Source organism: Copadichromis virginalis, linkage group LG20 (assembly GCF_057382275.1).
Source record: "Copadichromis virginalis isolate Kocher_CV1m ecotype Utaka linkage group LG20, C_Virginalis_male_GT1.1, whole genome shotgun sequence".
NCBI lineage: Eukaryota > Metazoa > Chordata > Actinopteri > Cichliformes > Cichlidae > Copadichromis > Copadichromis virginalis.
Window position 1 is genome coordinate 29,525,750 of NC_140637.1, and position 19,568 is coordinate 29,545,317.

Genomic DNA, 19,568 nt, shown 5'->3' on the forward strand with positions numbered 1-19,568 from the left:
TTAGCCAGGCTGTTATTTCTGGAACTGCATGTGGGTAAATATGCTGGCTTCTGGCAAACGGCAACTTAGCATCCCTCTGTGTATGGGTGTTTAAGATGATATGCCATGTTCAACAGCTTGTTCCTCTGCTACTCCTCCATGATGCACTCTTAAAATAGAGAGTGTTGGGGCACCGACAGGCTTACTCATACTGTTTTATTTGTTCAATGCATAATTATTTAGATCTGTATGGATGTACTATTTTATTTTCTTTCATTTTATGCCGGTGGAGTAGTTTGTCACTCTGGACAAGCTTTAATGATTTTTTTCCCTCCATTAGCTACCTTCCTACTTTAGACATAAATCATTGCTATAGTATAGAATACCTTTTATTAAATAACCTGCAGACATAATACAATGATGCTGAACACATTGGCAAAAAATATGTAATATATAATCCATTAGTTTAATGGATGATTGCCTTATAATGAGCTCGTGCTTTACCATCTTGTATATCACATTGCTTGTCTCTATGTTGCAGTGCACAGGTCCCATGTCTCACGGAGTAGCCCAGCCTACTTCACACCAGGCACCTCATTCGGTGCCCCAACAAATGGTCCATCCGTTCCCTCAGCCCACGATGCAGCAGCAGAGGCAGGAGATGATCAGCAGCACAGAGACCCTAAGTCAGCCTGAGGCATCCCCCAATGCATCAACGTTCTCCTCCAGCACCCTGCGCTCAGCTTCACCCAAACCAGATGCATCTGAGCTCTACCTCAAGTCCAAGGCCATTCTAGACAGCAAGCGTAAGTACAAGAGTACTTATACTTACACAGTTTACAGTAGTAAACTTTACTACAGATGCAAAGATTTATTTAATTCATTCATGTTTTTTAACGTATTTTTTGGATTAGTGAAATTAACAAGTTACCGGTGTCAATGCTGATTCAAATTGCTACTTTGTGTTTCATTATTACACAAAGAAATCAAATCCTCAGATGTGCAATTCTAAAACCAGCTTACAGTCTTTTGCAAATGCTAACACACTTGTTACTGAATTTCGGGGACACAGAAGCCAAATACGACACAAAAAGACGCAAACGTCTTACTCCTATGTCACAACGAAATACTGCAATCAAAATAATACAGTCAAAACATTTTTGAATCAAATCTGTGCACATGCACCACATGAATTACTTATAGACCACAAACACAGACAAAAAGATTCTGCCACCTCCTGTTAGCGTCTGACAACATCATCTCATTAACATCGCTAGCAGTGTCATCTCTGGCTCGGCAAGAGGGAAAATATTGCTCTAGAGTTTCCAAAAACAGCTGACCTAGTTTAGATTGCTTAATCTCAGATTGCCTTGTGGTCAGCATGCGTTTTTCTTATGTATAGGTGTGTTGTTGCCCATGTCAAGTATCTAGGTGTTTTCCTGATGGTCATGAGAGATTTCATTCTTGCAGTTAATGAATATTTTTCATCAGTTTTTACCAATTATATTTTCTTTTCTCTGTGCAGCTCCCAATACAAAGGACCTGGATGTATTCATCAAAAGGAATCAGGAATCAGGCTTTGGCTTTAGAGTCCTTGGGGGCGAGGGACCAGATCAGCCAGTAAGTCGGAGGCCAGCATCCATTTAAAAGTACTGTTGGAGACCCTCAGTCATAAGAGCAGCAGACTGACACCAAATTGAAGCTGAATTCTGTTGATTTAATATTAACTGAAAGTTTCTTTTCCCATCTCTGGGAATGGTATTATGAAAATACCAGCCAGTCTGTATCATGAATCTCCCTCAGATCGGTATATTTAGCTATGTCTCTTACACCATCTTACTTCCGCAGGTATATATTGGTGCCATTGTGCCACTCGGTGCAGCTGAGAAGGACGGGCGCTTGCGGGCAGGGGATGAGCTACTTTGTATAGATGGCGTGCCAGTCAAGGGCAAATCCCACAAACAAGTGCTGGAGCTGATGACCAATGCTGCTCGTAATGGCCAAGTCATGCTTACAGTCCGCAGGAAACTAGCATACACAGGTTGGTCTGCTTCTGAATAATCAGCTCCGCATTCCTCTGAGGGCACAGAAAGCGTGGCTTCTTGCTCACTCCTTTGGCTTATATAGGTATGCTAGAGGAGAACCTTTGAGGGAAAGCTTTGATCTGGATTTTTTTTCCATTAATCCTTTAAATTCGTTGTGGTAGATTTTCTCTGACTGAAATGAAGTTTGTCAAAAATGGACTTTTTAAGATGCTACTCTATGCTGTAATTTTCCTGAAAGGAAAAAGATGGAATTTTAAGGACGGTTAATTTATTTTAATCATGGGAGGTGAATTCCAGGTTTCATCTTGAATCAAAATGGGCATAAAGTGGAAACAAGAAAAGAAGATTATTTGCTCTCTGTTTATCTGTCAAGGATGATTGCAGTTGTGTGAAAAGCACTGAAGATTAGATCAGCTGGTAGAGTTAAATCTCAAAGGATGGAAAAAATGCTGACTCTTCTTTCTTTTTTCTTTTTTTCTTTTTTTTAAACTGCACATACCCTGCTGCATCCTGGCTGGTTTACCCCACCGATAGCCATTCCATGAATAGAACAAGCACTTTTTGAAATTACTACAGATTTGATGTATCACAACAACAGCTTGATCACATTGCAAAAAATTAAGCATCAATCATGTGAGGGTTTATGCTTTCAAAGCAGGGGGCTTAGAAAGCGATTCACTGATGCTGGCTTGCAAAACAGAGACTCAGCAAAACAAACATACAATGAAGAGAGATGGAGGTTGCTTAGCTTGTCTTATGAATAACAAATTGGAAAGGCCTTTTATCTCAACTGTAGAGCTGACGGTCTTTCATTTAATGTGGGTAAGACATGCTGCAGAAAGGCTTCTTTGATAAAGCCCCTGCTTCTGCATTATTTACAGAAGGATCTCTGCAAGAGCAAATCAGAAAGATTTTGTCAAGTAATTGTTATTGGTTTAAATTTATGTTAACTAAATCAGACTGCTCATACTTAACGTGTGTTGGTAGAATCATTCTGAAATGTTAATATATTGCATCTTTTTTAATCAGTCCTAGAAATGAAGTCCAAATTTGCTACAATGCTAAGCATTTGTGTTTTAATATTTTTGTACCGTTTTTTTGTTTTTGTTTTTTTTTAAAGATGGTGGAGGAGAAGATGACAACAACCAGCAGCCCCAGCAGGTTGCATCTGCTTTGGTCAACAGCTCTCCCAAGATGCCTCGTACTGAAGCACCAAGCATCATCCAGCCTGCTCAGCCTACCCGTCCTGAGCGCTTTGATGTTACTCTGCAGCGCAAAGACAACGAAGGCTTTGGCTTTGTCATCCTCACGTCAAAGAACAAGCCCCCACCTGGAGGTTAGAAATAAATAAAATCAATAAATCCTTAAAAATGAAATCCTATATTGTGTTTTTACTTTTTGGAACAACAAAATCTTTTAAACATCAAACACATTTCCAGCAAAATCTGTTACTTATTGACATTTAGTTATGCTAGTGGAGAACATGTAGGGAGGGAAGCGTTAAAGTCATTTTTGAAAGGATTGTCCTGAAATAATCGCAAACAATAAATTCCCTTTTCAGATAAGAAATGCTATTTTCATACTGTTAATATTCAAATACTTCCAAAGCTGATGGCACAAATTGTTAATCTTAGCTATTCTCTGTAAAGAGCTTATTGGGTATGTGCTCAACTAAGACTGAGTGTAACATAAGTCATAAACTGATATGTTAGCATGTGCGTAATGCTTTTACATGATGTGCAGGACATCACATAAAGGCATTATGTGTTCTTACTTAAAATTTGGTCTCTAAATGTTGGGCTCATAGAGTTGCATAAACATCCCACACTGCAGACTGTCATTTCTCTGATTTGCTCTCTTCCAGTTATACCTCACAAAATTGGTCGTATTATTGAAGGCAGCCCTACAGACCGTATAGGTCAAATGAAGGTGGGAGACCGTATTTCTGCTGTCAACGGCCGCTCCATCATGGAGCTTTCACACAACGATATTGTTCAACTCATCAAGGATGCTGGAAACATTGTCACTCTTACTGTTGTGCCTGAAGATGGTGAGTTGACACAGACCAAGTCACAGTGTTGCTGCGCTGTTCTTTTGTCATTGTTTGCTTTGTTTTTTAACTGCATTTTCCGGGAATAAGATCATGAGGAATCTTGGCACACTTTTACTTTTACAGACAGCGCTCCTCCGTCTGGAACAAATTCAGCCAAGCAGAGCCCTTCGGCACAACACAGAGCTGTAGGCCAACAGCCTTCCAGCTACCAAGACAGGTAAACGATTATACACGCATACTCCCACACAAGCTTGAGCATCCACACAGGCTTGCCAGTATTCCCCTTTGAAATACTAAGTCCACTGGAGACAATCTAATACAGGTTCTGCCACTTGAACCATAAATTAGCCCCAATCCTCTCAAAGCGCCTTCGGTTTTGTGCTGCAATGTGGCCCATTACTATCTCTTGTGCCTCACACACTCCTCGTTATCCAAAAAGACAGAAAATCCCCCTGTGGTCACCCTTTGGATGGTGAAGCAAAGGAAAAGAGACAGATTAATAGGGAGTCTTGCTTCCCCTTTGATCTTTCTTTTTAAACAAGGCCACCTGTGTCAGACTTTTTAATCCCACTGCCACAGAAATTTGCCACCATCATTTCTTGCCCACGTCCGCTCACTGTCCATCAGCATGCATTCATATTCTCCATATTTAGCCCCCTGTCCAGTCCTCAGCCTCTTCCTCTCCGCTTAATCACCAACATGCCTTGGGTCACACTAGGCTCAGATATGAGCTGAAACTCTCAGCTTGGTGGCATAAAGTGTGCAAACTCTTCTGAAAGCTAGAGCTGGTAAGAATTCCTACGCTCTTTATATAGTGCGTCAGCACAGCGAAGTTCTCACAAAGGCATTGTAATGAGCTCTGCGAAGCATTAAAGTATGCCCCCTTATCTATCACTGAAATGTAAAAGCAACATGGTTCTTTGAAGAATTTACATTTCTCTGTGTGTTGCATAATGACGCCAACAAAAAGAGGCTCATGCTGCTGTAATGAAGGAGGAGTAAACGGTGCAATAGACTCAATACTTGAAATGTGCAATTCACTTGTATTTTTATTTTTATTCCTATTTATTCTATTTATCCCCTTCGTATATTTTATTTATATTGTCTCTGTATTTATATATATGTGTGTGTGTATAACTCTGTAACTTCTGTCGGTGCTGTGCTTTTTTGGAAATCGAATTTCCCAGAGGAACCCACCCGAGGGATTAATAAAGTTCTATCTTATCTTATCTTATCTTATCTAATGTGTGGATCTCACACTGGACACAGCAGAGAGGGAACAGAATTAGACTCCTTTTCTCCTTTTTTGTTTTTGCTCTCTGATTCTATATTTAAAATGGGATATGCATAAAAACATTGTTACTAATATTACATTTGAATAAGCTGGTGGTACAGGCATGTATGTACGAGAGCACCGAACACATGCATTTTATGGGTTTTCATTAGAATTCGATTTTTGAGGCCAATGTTGATATTTTAGTGTGTCCGTGTATATGTGTGTGTGATTTTTAGTGATTTAAAATCCTGATATTCTGATATATTTTCGATCGATTCTTTTTTCCTTTCAGACACTTGAGGCATAAACAGATTCCCCTGATATTTGTTACGTTATTTATTTACTCGTTTATGCTCTGCCCAGTTTGCTTGGATCAGTTGTGTTTGTGGCATTTCAAGCATGTTGGTTGCCAGAGTGCCCTCTGATAGACTTGCGATGTCAACACTCATACGATGGTTAAAGGGTGTTTCTTCTTTTCTTTTTAGTATTCATTTATTGGCCTTTATAAATGCCAGTGGATTAGCAAACAGCTAATACTCGTCTAGTTTACCTGGGTTATACAAAGGGCTGTGTTTCCCTCACCTTTAAACTGCCACCATAGTTGCTTCTTATTATTTTTGGTAGGAATATTGCGCATATCACAGTCTACCTCGTCAGAATAACTGTTTACTGACTCAAATTTTCATAATAAACGACGTCTATTTCATGTCTTTGAAATATTGTTTTCTAAATATAGTAAATATTTAGTGTCATATTATAGTAAATTACACTGTAATGCATCTTCTCTGGGGTAGGAATGGTGACTCCGAGGCTAAGAATCATCTTTCACCAAGAGATGGGACAGGAACTCTCATTCCATCGGGCCCTAAGCAGGTGAGGCCATTGATGTTTATATTTCCCCAGTTGTAGTATTTTATGGTTGTAATCTTGTCATTCTGCCCTGGTGTCAATTGATCCCCAGAAACTCTTGATCGTGATATATATCAACCAAGTAATAGATTTTCCAGATTCATTTCCACCTCAGGAATGATTTTGCATCAATTGCTTCAGTCTTAAAAGCTCACAATCTTTCTTGTGAACAACAGGGCTGCTTTGTGGTGGAGCTGGAACGCAGCCAGAGGGGCTTCGGCTTCAGCCTGAGAGGAGGGAAAGAGTATAACATGGGGCTGTTCATTCTTCGACTGGCCGAGGAGGGACCCGCTCTTAAAGATGGCAGGATACATGTATGTTTTCTTTCTCCACTTTATTGAAGTGCAATAGTTCCTAATCAAAGCTTTGAGTTTCTCACAGAGCACTGTACCTCGGGCAAAATGAGACATCCTGCCCATAGCAGTGGAAAAGTTAATGTTAATAGATTTTTTTTTCTTTTATTATTATTTGTCAGGTTGGAGATCAAATAGTGGAGATCAATGGCGAGGCCACACAGGGCATTACACACACTCGGGCAATTGAGCTGATCCAAGCAGGAGGCAATAAAGTTCATCTACTTCTCCGACCTGGCCAGGGCTTGGTCCCGGATCACAGTGAGTTATTGCAGAGCACTGCGTGCATGTTGTCGCCGCTGCATATAGATCTACTTAATAGCTTATTAGTCATACATATAGAGAAGCTTTTGTATGGATATGCTAGATAGCAGGGTGCCGAGTTTCCTTTTTCTCATGCATGTGTTGCAAGCTTTCTTGACTTTTCTCTCTTCTCATTCTGTTTTACTACTGCTATTTGGATCTGCCTTTTGTGCTCTTTATCTGCCTTGCTTTCTCTGTTTTCTGCTCTAGCACGGCTGTCTATTTCTACTTTTATCTCTTCCTTCTATAGGTCTGAACTCTTCTTCCACCCTGTGCTTCTACATGAAACCAGAGCATCACTAAAGGCCTCACTGCTTTTCTTGGTCTGTCCCTAATAACATTGGTAATCCTTGTACTCCACCTACTTTTGTCTTAGAACTCTCCTTTCAGAGTGATTTAACTCCCAAATTAAAGTGTTATTCTCTATCCACTATGTCATCCCCCATGATCAGCCTGAATAGATCAGTTCGTTGTAGCTCAGTAATAACCTAATGTATTACAGTATAACCAGACTATCTAGAGGGCTGAACTAAAGCAGTGAGTCCTAGAAGAACAAACAGGCCTGCAGGAGCATTGGAAGGCTTCTGAGCCCCACAGGTTATTTTTTAAGGGTATTACAAAACAAGATGCCACTGAACACTCACTGCGTCCTTAGTTTGAGTGAAGATGGAGGCCTGGAGAGAAGTTCTTAACCAGATATTGATCAGTGAGTGGAAAAGTAGTAAAAGGATCTGTGTTTATTCACTGGCATCAATCTTTCAATCCAAAGACCAAATTATTTGAATGAGTTGTTGCTCTTAGAAATCCAAAAGCTCATTTCAGCACCTCTAAGTCCATCACGCTCACTTTTCTCTCTCTGTTTTTTTCTGCTGCATATATCTGCTCTCAACTACAGCTGTGCAGTTCTTATCAGCTCTGGGGAAAATTGAAACGTCAGTGCTGAGTGAACTCTAGCACCTTTTCATTGATAGCTACGTTGTCAGCTGATACACATCTCAAACAAGGCAAATATATTAGAGGGGGCTATTACAAAGGACTATTACAGAAAGTGTGGTAGACGGAAAAAATCTTTTTTCCAAAAACTGAGCATATCGCGCTTCTATTGTATGACTTATTTAATCATCTTTAATCTTTGTTGAATGTGCAAAAAATATCTCGTTATGATTTTTTTTTTAGCTTCTGCAGTTTCTTTGCTTTCACATAGCAGTTTTTTTGCTTAGCTCAAACTTTTTTCTTACTATCTGCTGCTTGCTTTGTAGGTTCAAAGGACAAAGTTACCATTCCAACCTCAAGCTTTCCCAGATTCTCTGTATCTGATGGGCAGTCATCTCCAGCTTCTCCATCCTCTGTCTCCCTCTCTACCTCTGAACTTTCCCCATCCTCACCCAAAATATCTGCCCCTGATGAGTTCCCTGGGGGTGACGGCATAGAACGTGGGTCCCCTGGTGCTGCGAGGGAGCATGGTAGGCAGGCTAACAAACCAAGAGGACAGCAGCTCTCTGACCCTAACCATAAGCGCACCACCAGCCCAAGCACCCAGACCAATAAAACAAGCAGGAGCGACTCCGCAAATGGTAGCCCCAAAAGAGCCACTGAAGGCCAAAGGGAGCACATAGATCGCTCCCAGAGCCCTCGAAAAACAGACCAAGGCCACAGCGGATCCCTGGAGGACATGAGCAAGGACAGAAAAGCCCAGGGACAGAGAGGCTCCAAGTGGGAACGTGACCCTGCCGTGCCTTTGAGCAACCTGGAGGAGCCTCACAGCCCCAGGCGCCCAGCTGGCCAAAAGCCCAATATTGCCTCTGGAGAAGAGAAGGACCTGAGGTACAAGCAGACTGATTCAGCTTACTGGCAGGAAAGAGGAGCTACAGAGAGTGGAGACAAAACCTGGGGAACCACTGACTACTACAGAAAGGCAAAGAGGGCTGAGCAAGAGGCACTGGTCCAAAAATCCAACTCCCAAGCATACAGGGAGAGGGTGGGGTCAGACGCTGATGGTGGCACACTGAGCCGAAAGACCGCAAGAGACAAACGGGACAAGGAACATCGAGATGGCAAGTACCATGGTTCAACTGAAGAAGTGAATAAAAAGGACCCACGAGGTTCAAACAGTAGCATCCCAGACCCCAGCTGTAATGGGAACACTTCCAGCAAGAAGGGTCCCATCACCCCGGGCCCGTGGAAAGTTCCCAGTTCTGCCAAGATCCAGTCCCGGGTGGACACCACATATGCAGATATCTGAAACCCTGCCAGGACTCTGCATATATAAAGAAAAAGCTGAGCCACAAACATGAATTCAGAATTGAAGGATTATTTTTTTTAGACATGTCTGACATAGCAGATCACTGTGCAACCAGCAACATAGCTTCTCATTGCTCCTGATTATTTTTTTTTCTCCAACCACTTTGCCTACATCAGTTTGCATCAAGCTGCTGATATCTGATCCGACACACGTTGTACCTACATGAGAATTTGTACTGTATAATGATGTGTAAGCATGTGTGTAACAGATGGGTTCTGAGTGTGGTATTTGGAAGTAACAATGACGTCTATTTTGTGCCAATCAGAGACTCCGGTAATATAAAGAAGCTGCTCCTAATTGCACTCACTGTGAGACTGTTTGTGGGTTTTTTGGATAAACTGCTCTCCTCCCCACCACGATGAAGGATCCAGATTTTTTTTTGTTTGTTTGTTTTGGGGTTGTTTTTTTTTATTACGTGTGTCACGTTTGAAGGTTTAAAGGCATACACATGCAATCACAGCTTTTCTTCCAGGTGAGACTAACTCACTGTTGCTGTCACAAATGGATGTTTTAAAAACTGAGACTTGTGATTTTCTCTGATCGCTGTCTTAAAAGCGAAACTGTCTTGTAAGTCCTTTATGGTTTGTTTTTTGAGACCGACTAGAGTGTGACTGCATTCATACATGCGAAGACATGAATTCCCTTAGCAGATCAGAGAATGGAAAGACTACCCTGGAGCTTTATATGCATAAATCAGCAGACCAGATACTTGTGGTTATAGTTCTAATGTTTGTTATATGTGTGTTAATGAAAATAAAGCATAATGTAATTTATTGAAATTAAATGTACACAGAACAGTTAGTACACATAATTTCACTTTTCACGTGGACTTGATGAGGCAAGGTAGAAATGGAACGTGTAGATAAGCATCTCCATCTAAAAGAATATATTCAAAGACTGCAGTTTATGCATCTAATTTCATTCAAGCCTGATTCATAAAGTTGCTGACTGTTCACAGCTCTGTATTTTAGGTCCTCTGCCTGCGTGTACGTATACAAGCTGACTTGTAGGCCTGTGTATTTTAAATATCACTGTAGCATCGACTATACTGAAAATGAAACATATCTCATTTAACAAAGTGGTTACACATATATCGACTCATATTATACATGAATTGAATTAACAGAGGCTGACTGTAAGAAGTGAGACATCTGGCTTTTAACTTACTAAAAACATTAGAAGATATGTCTTTTTGTTAACCATAAATATAGGCACAAAAACAGATGGTTCCAACACAAATATCTATTTTTGATCATTATTTTTAGTACATGACCCCCATGATTTAAGTAGTATAGTATTAATATTATGCTCCATTATAGGCAAGATGCCTGAAGAATTCACCAAATAGTCACCCTTTGGTGATTGAACATATAGTGCATGAAATTGGCAGTACCATTTCTTTAGGAGTCTGGCTTGAAATTACAATCTAAGGTTTGTCAACTTTATTTTTTTAATAAATTCAGTGTAATAAAAAAGTTATTGGGATATGTTGCCCTGCTCTAAAATGACAATGTAGCATCGTTCCAGTGTTTCTCCTGTGGAGTAGAGACACCTAGTGGTTTATACACTGCTGTTCACAAGCAAATTATTGCTTGAACCCAACCCATAAGGATGTGAAGCAGTAATACATGCATCTGTGGGTCTGTAAGACCACTGCTTAATTTATTGTCCACTTTATTGTGACTATGATGCGATACTGTATTAATTACTGTTCATGCCATTACCATGTATGATACTGTGGCCTTGTATTGCTCCAACATATATACATATATATATAAATATATAAAAAAAACTTTTAGTTTTACATCATGGTAGTTGTAAATGTTTATAAATTGTACAGCACCTGTATAAATATTTGCCTTCATGCAGGAAAAAAATCCTCTAAATTGTTTCATTATTTTTTTAAGGGAAGGGAACTGAGAGGAAATGCTATAAAGTGGTTCAAAAGAAATAATAATAATCTGGTCATGGCATTTTGTTCATGCACTGATAAATAAAGGTTTACTGATTCAACATGTTTGTTTTGTCCTCTTTTTACGCCTCTAGTGGGTGTGCCACTGCATTATGATGACAACTTTAAAAAATATATATATTTTTACCTCAAATTGGAGTCGGTTACAGTGGTTTATCGTTGTGGCGTGTAATATTGCTACTTCACAGCTCTCACCCGCTGCAAACGCAAAAGCTCCGCCTCCAGTGGGTTAACCATTACGTCAGCTGAGCGGAGGTGAGTGCGTGCAAAGCCGCACGCATTCAGTACATTCCAAACTCCAACTCCCATGCAGCCATGCGCCGTCTTTAAACTACATTACCTACAGATCAATGCGTTGCGCGTGCGCAATGGACTCAAATCAGCGAAGGGAACTACAAATTAACGGCAAGAGGACTACATATTGTCGGGGACCTGCGCAGTAGGAACCCAGAGTCCTTTAAATTGTTGACTACTGTACGTGCAAAGATGGCAGCTCAGGTCGACTTGCTCCGTGCCAAAGTAGAAGACAAAATGGTAAGGGATCGTCTGGAGCGATTCATGAAAGAGAAGAAGAAGAAAAAGAAAAGGGACTTGTCACCGTTGGCCGACAAACGGGAGAGGTCTGAAAAAGAAGCGAAAAACGTGAAGCTCCATCACCACCATCATAATCACAAACATGCCGAGCACCGGATCCATCAGCCGCATCAGCTGCAGCAAAATCCCAAGCCCCACAACTTCAGCACGGACAAGCTCGTCCTGCACAGCCACCATCACAATCACAGCCTCACCAACGGCACGAAGAAGCCGATTTTTCCTCCGCCTCAGCCGCGAAAGGTGCCGGAGCAGCTACAGAAGAAGCAAACGGTGCCTTCACAGCCACCTGCGCTCTTCACTTTCACGCCTCTCAAAGTGGTCAAGGCCAAGCCCCAGGAATTCAAAGAAAAGCCCAGGGATAAGGACCTGAAACTAAAGCTGAAGAAGGAAAATGAAGAAGCAAATGTGAAACACGCCGAACTGAAGAAAAAGAAGGGTGAGCTTTGCTATTTTCATTTATTTATTTATTTACTTTCGTTTAAAGACTGTTGGCATTTGAAGATGGATGTTGGGGGGATCTGAATGACAAGTAATGGCATGTAATGTGTGAGTCTTTTGATTACAACAATTTGTAATGTTTGCTGTTAAGTAGTGCAATTTATAGAGTAGCTATACAACTGACCTAGTGTATATCCTTTGATAGTAAATAAGAAAAAAAGAAGCAATGAATACGTAAAACTTACAGAAAATATGTCCCCGAACCTCCCTTTAATCATCATTGCTAGTCTGCTGCATTATGGGTTGACTAAAGAACAGAGCTAAACACAGCTTTTTTTATGCACATCCTTCTTTTCTAACTTTTAGCTGCTCATTTACTTGTAGAGCCAAGGCCTCACAATGAGAATGGCAAGTCTTTAACACTAGAAGAATATCTCCTTAAGAAAAAAAAGAAGAAGAATCATGAGGATGAGCAAGGTGTCAAGAAGGTTCGACACATGCACAACAAAGCCGTTCAGACTGTATGCTCAGGGGTTGGAAAAGATCCTTCTCTGCCTGGCAGCATTAAGCATGAAAGCAATCACCATCCCGGCAGAGATGCTGTCGACTACCCGGCCCACCTCCATGCTCTCAAACAGGTTCACGCCCCCTTCTTTTCCCACCAGGACCACTACATCCGCAGCTCCTGTCTCCAGACAGGAACACGATATGGACGCTTCATACACGAGGAAAGGCAACCCAATGGTGGGGGGTCTATCTTGCACGCCTATGCTGACGAGTTGGCCTGTCTTAGTCCGGCTGAGATGGAGTGCTTTGCCCAGGAATTTCTGAAGCTGGCTTTTGCCGAAAAGCCTAAAGGTGCAGCCTCATATGCCTTGTCAGTAGTACACAATGCAGCTGCATACCTACCGGACTTCTTGGACTACTTTGCCTTCAACTTCCCCAACACGCCGGTCAAAATGGAGATAATGGGCAAGAAAGACATTGAGACTACCACTATTGCCAACTTTCAGTCTCAGGTATGTGAAAAGGGCAAAGGGTTCTCTTGACCATAACACAAAAAATGTAAACAGAATCCCTCGTGACTTCCATAAACAAATACAGTACAGGACACTGCTTGGGGTGAGCAGAGTGGTTAGATGCTGATCAGCATGAATTTGTGTTTAAAATATTTTATTTTATTTTTAAAAAAAGGCTGAAAAGAGTAATTTCCATTATGAATGGAACTAACTAAATGTTAAATATATATTGCTTTTAATAGATGTTTTAGTGTAAAGATTCCTTGGTTTTAATCAACTAACAGTACAAAACTTCTTGTGCTATAATATCAGAGCATAAGTGGATTTATAGAGGGGGTAGTTTTGGGAAGAGCAAATTTAAACTTGCAGAATATGTTGGGTTTTGGGGTTTTTTTTGTTTTGTTTTTAAGAACATTTTTGTGTCAGAGATGCAAAAACATAAATGTAGTAAATCAGGTTACAGCTGAGATTATCTGTCATGAACGAAAACTATCAGACTGAGTGTTTTTAAGTTGTAGATGGTGGAAATGGATAGCATCGCCCATAAGGGCAATGAGTTCCCTCACTCCACCAATGTTTATACATCAGGTGCAGATACTTTTTCTGGTGAGATGCGATACACTAAAACCGAAAACAAATTTTAGATAAAATCAATATTGTTGTGAGTCAGAGCAAGTCTTACAAAAGCCACGATCTTAAATGAGGTACAAAAATATTTGCCTCTCAGTAGCTGTCTGTGTTTAATGTATATTCTCATTAAGTTGATAAACTGCTGGTGGCTGGCTGCGTTTGTTCTCATAGGGCACTTACAGTCACAGTTGTTTCATGACGTTGCAAATAGGGGTGGGTTTTGATTATCGATTTATCGATTAAAATCGATTCTGGCTTGGATAATGTGATATCGATTCATTAAAATCCTGAATCGATTTTTAAATATAAATGTATTTTGCCCGAAATGCCAGAATCTCAAGTTAAACCTCACGAACTTTCTACAACCATCGGCGGGCGCTTTGTGTTTACGTCCTTTTTTTGCGCTGATTCTGAAGCTGCAGGTTTGATCTCTTTCCAAACAATATTAACTGAACCAGCAGCAAAAGAAGATCCAAACTACGCTTTACATAAACATTGTCCCGAATTTCCTCTTACTTTTGCTGTTTTGCTTCCACCACGATAAAATCCCACTTCATGAGCTCTCTCTCTCTCTTTCTCTCTCTCAGGAATAGTTTTCCATCTAAAAATCTCTGTTTTTTGCATTATTCGCTTACTTATTACCCACCAGTCTATGGTGTCGGCCACTGTTTTTTTTTGTTTTGTTTTGTTTTGGGTTGTTTTACTTACTTCTGACAAGAAAGCCTCATTTCTGCCGTTCAATACTGAACAAATGTAAACTTTTTAAAATTATGCAAAATTGGAAAAGGCTTAGCTGTGTCTTTAATCAAACCTCTGTAACTTTGCTCTGCTTCACTTCGTTTTTGACTGCACAATATTTTTAAGGTCATCTGCTATAAAAACTCAGACCAGGAAACCGCCTTCATGTTTTTCTGTGTTTTATACTCAGTTACTTTGACACAAATCTGCTGTGATGCTTACACCTTTGATAAAGTCTCACAACTTTCTTTTTATAGATATAAAAATATTGATATGTACTGATAAGTGATCCGAATTATAATATTTCAGACTGTCTGAGGCAAAATTTCCCCGAATCGAATCAATTCGGGACCTTGTGAATCGGAATTGAATCGATTCTAGAAATCAGTGACGATACTTAGCCCTAGTTGCAAATTGATTCCTAACTGCAGAAAGATGAAACTGTGTCAGTACATCTGCAAATGTGTGATGCTGAAAAGGATACAGAGCTCAGCAGTTTGTCGTCTCACCACTGCATAAATGCACAAAATGTTTTTGTTGTTGTTTTTACTTACTACAGAATTTTACTAGGTCATTACATAAAACAGCAGTGTTTATGTTGCTGATCACGTCTGTGATTCATGAAGCGTTTGATCATTTTGCTACAATGACTGTAGTCTAGTATATTTTCTATGCATTTATGTGCTTCTACAAATAAAGGTGTGACTCACAGATTACGGTCTGTAGTGTCGGCTAGACACACACGGGCCAGAAATCCATTAGAGTGACTTGTGTATGGATTTTCCCCCTCCTTTGAATATGCTACCAGGTGATGTGTGACTGAGTAAATCGAATCTGTTAGCCATAAAGTGTCACTGAAGCTTTGTCACAATCATTAATCTGTGATATGAGAGTGCCCATTCTTCTTCGGGTTTTGACATTTAACAGTCATTTGTTTTGTGTCTAAATGCAGTATACAAAGACAGTAAGTTAGACTGTAGCGCACACCCTGAAATATATGTAAAATTTCTGCTGTCCTAGGTGAATCGGACTTACTGTTCAGGGACTTATCGAGCAGGACCCATGAGGCAGATCAGCTTGGTTGGAGCCGTTGACGAGGAAGTTGGAGATTACTTCCCAGATTTCCTGGACATGCTGGAAGAGTCACCATTTCTCAAGGTCAGAGGAAATATTAGAGTCCTAATAGATGGAAGTTTGTAGTCTGCCTACATGGCTCACACAGCACTTAGGTTTTGTAACAATTTTGTTTTGTGTACCATATGCTAAAGAAGTGGGACAAGAGTATGCATACATTGCTGCAGCACTCTACAACCTACTGCTTACTCTAACTATATGGAACAAAGTACTGTGAAACTAGCTACTTGGTTCTGTAAGGCTGCAGTTGGACCCTTCTCATGCTGTATGTGCCCTAACCAGTAAACATTAGGTCACCCAGCATTAGCACTAAGTGATTATTTTAATGCTAACATAAGAAATCGGATGAATCCAGAGGTATACTAGAGCCTTATGTGTGCCATTATTCATCCAAATAAATTGAGAACAACATGCATTGTGTTGCATAACAAACAATAACTGATGTTGGCTCTAGTGAAAGCTTAATGGAGCACAGAAAATACAAATATAGAGTCCTGAATACTTCAGCAAATTATTGCCTGCAAAAAGCAAAATATTGCATATGAAAAATGGCAATTTTTTTCATTTGGCCTTATTTATGAAATCCTAAATGGTAGGGACTGTGTATTTAAAGTGATTCTAAAACTGAACCTGACTTTCCAATGATTATTTCAAATTGAATATGCTCGAAGCCTAAAGTACAGGAAGCAAAAACTTGTTGCAGTACTTACGTTCTGGGCCGTAGACTTGAAGATGTTGAATACAGTATGTTGCTGTCAGGAATGTTAAGAAGTACCAATACTCTGATTGATCTAGTGCTAACACATTCCTACTGGTTACAAGTTGTTACCACCATCCTCCAGCATTACCCAGCATATACAGGGCTCATCGGCAAATTGCATATGCTTAATAGGCTGTAATATGATGCATATCAAGGTAAACTTGATGCCTTGATGTTTCTTAATGTTTGTGTCTGTGTATATCATCACAGATGACCCTCCCATGGGGAACCCTCTCTAGTCTAAAACTGGACTGTCGCTCTCAGAGTGATGATGGGCCGATCATGTGGGTCCGACCAGGTGAACAGATGGTGCCCACTGCTGACATGCCTAAGTCTCCTTTCAAACGGCGCAGGTACAAGTTCATCTGTGGGTTTATCAGTGTATATAGGCAAAGTACTCATGATGTAACCTCTGGTTTTCTTGTTCTTGTGTGTTTCTTCAGGTCCATGAATGAGGTAAAAAATCTGCACTACCTACCGAGAACCAGTGAACCCAGGGAGGTTCTCTTTGAAGACCGGACTAAGGCCCATGCTGATCATATTGGGCAGAGTTTTGACTGGCAGAGCACTGCTGCTGTCGGTGTACTGAAAGCAGTGCATTTCGGAGAAGGGTGAGTATCTCTTAAATAAAGATGATGCGATAGCAGCACCTCATGCATCATGATATGTGAAGTGGGAAAGTAACTTTTCGATATACTTTGTTTCTTTTTTAAAATCTCTTACAGGAATAACCGACCACGTATAACCAAAGATGTAGTGTGTTTTGATGCTGGGGACTTCAATGAAGTTGTCCAGAGGCTGCAGCTGGATCTGTACGAACCTCCAGTAGCTCAGGTGAGACATGCGGCTTTATAGCAATGTGTTTTGTTTTTTGTTTTTTATATTATAGCGGGGTTTTTTTGTTTGCTTTAAAATAAAACCGCTATGTGTCTTCGTTCTTTGTGCAGTGTGTTCAATGGGTGGATGATGCAAAGCTCAACCAGCTGAGGAGGGAAGGCATTCGCTATATCCGCGCCCAGCTGTGTGACGATGACATTTACTTTATCCCAAGGAACGTCATCCACCAATTCAAGACCGTGTCTGCAGTCTGCAGCCTCGCCTGGCACATCCGCCTCAAAGAGTACCATTCAGAAGACGTAACCGCAAAGGAGGAGCAGCAACCCAACGATCTCAGCCCCACCTCTGGTCGAGTGTCGTTTTCCTCCCCTGCGAGGCCTGATGCCTCCATAACCCCCTGTGCAAGACCACAGGGAGACAACATCCAGGGTGGGGTGGCTAAAACCGAAGAACCTGAGTTCCAGAGGCCAGCAACACCTTCCCAGGAAACCCAGCCAGCCCCTCCACAGCCTGCTAAATCTGCTCACCTCCCAACAACATACAAGGATCCCCACCATTTCTTAGCACCAGTCCGCCCTGGATGTACACCTTCAAAAGAGCCCAGCCTTCCGAAAGCTCATGGCCACACTGCAGACTTCCCTGAATGACCTTATGCCCCCATCTACCCCCACAACCTATATTTCCCCTGTAAAGGAATTTTGGACTTGGACTGACATTTTTGTCAATCAGGAAGCTTTTCGACTTAACTTATTGTTCATGCTTTTGTTTTTAATCTTCAAATGTTGTTTATGATGTAGTCACATGTTTTCCCGTAAGTCCAATTACATAATTTAATGGGATTGTATAATACAATTTCTTATTTTATATTGCTCTCATATTCACTGTAACGCTTCACTGTTTTATTCAGAAGCTGTGTATGATGTATAGAAACTATTATTTTTTTAGACTGACATAATTTGTCACATGCACATGTTTTAATATATGTTGAATGTTTAGCTGGTTTAGCTTCCATATCATGGAAGAATTGAAGTCGCAAAATGCTTGTGGATCGATTTAGAAGCTTAAAAAATGTAAGTATAGAAGCATGATACTGATCTTTTTTTTTTATTTTTTTATTAGTTTCAGTGACCGATGCAAAGTGAACTAATGTTACCTTAAGAATACTGTGGCTTCTCATTGATAGACTGAGTTGTCAAAGTGCTGCCAGGCCTTTCTTATTTGATTTAAAAGCTTGGGAAGAATTTGACTTTTTACATTCATCATGCCTATGGAAATAATAATTAGCTATTACTTTTATTATTTTCAAATGCCGTCTTTTAAACTTGAGTATAATTTCCTTTAAACTAAGCAACATACAATATATTACAAGCACTTAAATCTTACTCGTCTGCTTCATAAGTTGAAGTTAAGGCAGTTCTTTATTTAAAAAACATTTTATACAGGGCCTTTTTCTTACTGTTAATACAGTTTTTTGATATTTATTTATTTTCTTAATATCGAGCTTAACATATAAACACAGGTTTATAACCAGTGATGAGTATTTAAGATTATGACCTAATTGTAAAAGCACTTCTAAGTGACTAAGGAATCACATCTATTGCGCTTAGCAATAACAATTTGACTCTTTTCTTCATGTGTGGAGTTTGTATTCAGAATTTGGAATGTAAATATTATATTGTTATTGCTGGGAATATGTTGCAGCTGTCTTTCAGTCTCAGTTTAATTAAAATTCCATTCACACTCTTATTGTTAGCTGATAATGTCATTATGCTGAAGAAGGCACTTTGTAGTGAGTTTGACGTGGTTGCAACTATGGCTACGTTCACACTGCAGGTCTTAATGCTCAAATCCGATTTTTTTTTGTCTGCGTGTTCACACTACAAATAAAATGCTACAGCAAAGGCGCTCTGGTGTGAACGCTCAAAGCGGCCCGCATGCGCAAAAGAAGACTTCACACACAACGCGCTCTGTTTAGACCCAGACCAAACAGTATTGTTTGACAGATGGCCCTTAATATAAAGACTTCGGACTTTACGTTTCCCAATTTTTGCTTTAAGTTATTTTGTTATTTACATAATAATGTAAATAACCTAATAATTATCCTTATTGCTGTTTTAGAGAGGAGCGGTGCTTCAAAGGATAGCTGCAGATTTCTGTCAGAATCTGCAGATTATACAGTACAAATAAAATGTTCACGTTTCTCCAACGTTGTCTTCCCAACAGTTT

The 19,568-nt window shown here is 40.2% G+C and overlaps 2 protein-coding genes across 4 annotated transcripts in view; both read left to right on the forward strand.

Annotated features, from left to right (window-relative positions):
* Window positions 1-11,233, forward strand: part of magi3a (membrane associated guanylate kinase, WW and PDZ domain containing 3a) — a 106,616-nt gene extending 95,383 nt beyond the window's left edge. Inside the window, exons 12-22 of one of the 2 annotated variants that reach the window (XM_085442755.1) lie at window positions 521-785; window positions 1,505-1,599; window positions 1,828-2,020; window positions 3,145-3,360; window positions 3,889-4,074; window positions 4,201-4,294; window positions 6,148-6,226; window positions 6,439-6,576; window positions 6,738-6,876; window positions 7,169-7,261; window positions 8,178-8,243. In XM_085442755.1, the coding sequence (XP_085298881.1) occupies window positions 521-785; window positions 1,505-1,599; window positions 1,828-2,020; window positions 3,145-3,360; window positions 3,889-4,074; window positions 4,201-4,294; window positions 6,148-6,226; window positions 6,439-6,576; window positions 6,738-6,876; window positions 7,169-7,221 (1,458 nt within the window). In that variant the 3' untranslated portion in view covers window positions 7,222-7,261; window positions 8,178-8,243. Of the gene's footprint in view, window positions 1-520; window positions 786-1,504; window positions 1,600-1,827; window positions 2,021-3,144; window positions 3,361-3,888; window positions 4,075-4,200; window positions 4,295-6,147; window positions 6,227-6,438; window positions 6,577-6,737; window positions 6,877-7,168; window positions 7,262-8,177 lie in introns of both variants that reach the window. The other variant, XM_085442754.1, reaches the window with a different exon arrangement.
* A 377-nt stretch (window positions 11,234-11,610) lies between these two features.
* rsbn1 (round spermatid basic protein 1) lies at window positions 11,611-19,033 on the forward strand. 2 transcript variants are annotated; one of them, XM_085442913.1, is made up of 7 exons: window positions 11,611-12,222; window positions 12,591-13,243; window positions 15,632-15,769; window positions 16,716-16,858; window positions 16,949-17,116; window positions 17,231-17,339; window positions 17,453-19,033. In XM_085442913.1, the coding sequence occupies exons 1-7, from the start codon at window positions 11,679-11,681 to the stop codon at window positions 17,987-17,989; spliced, it is 2,292 nt and encodes a 763-aa protein (XP_085299039.1). In that variant the 5' UTR covers window positions 11,611-11,678; the 3' UTR covers window positions 17,990-19,033. The 2 variants fall into 2 exon arrangements, with proteins under 2 accessions (XP_085299039.1, XP_085299041.1); XM_085442915.1 differs by having other exon boundaries at window positions 12,609-13,243.
* The last annotated feature ends 535 nt before the right edge of the window (window positions 19,034-19,568 follow it).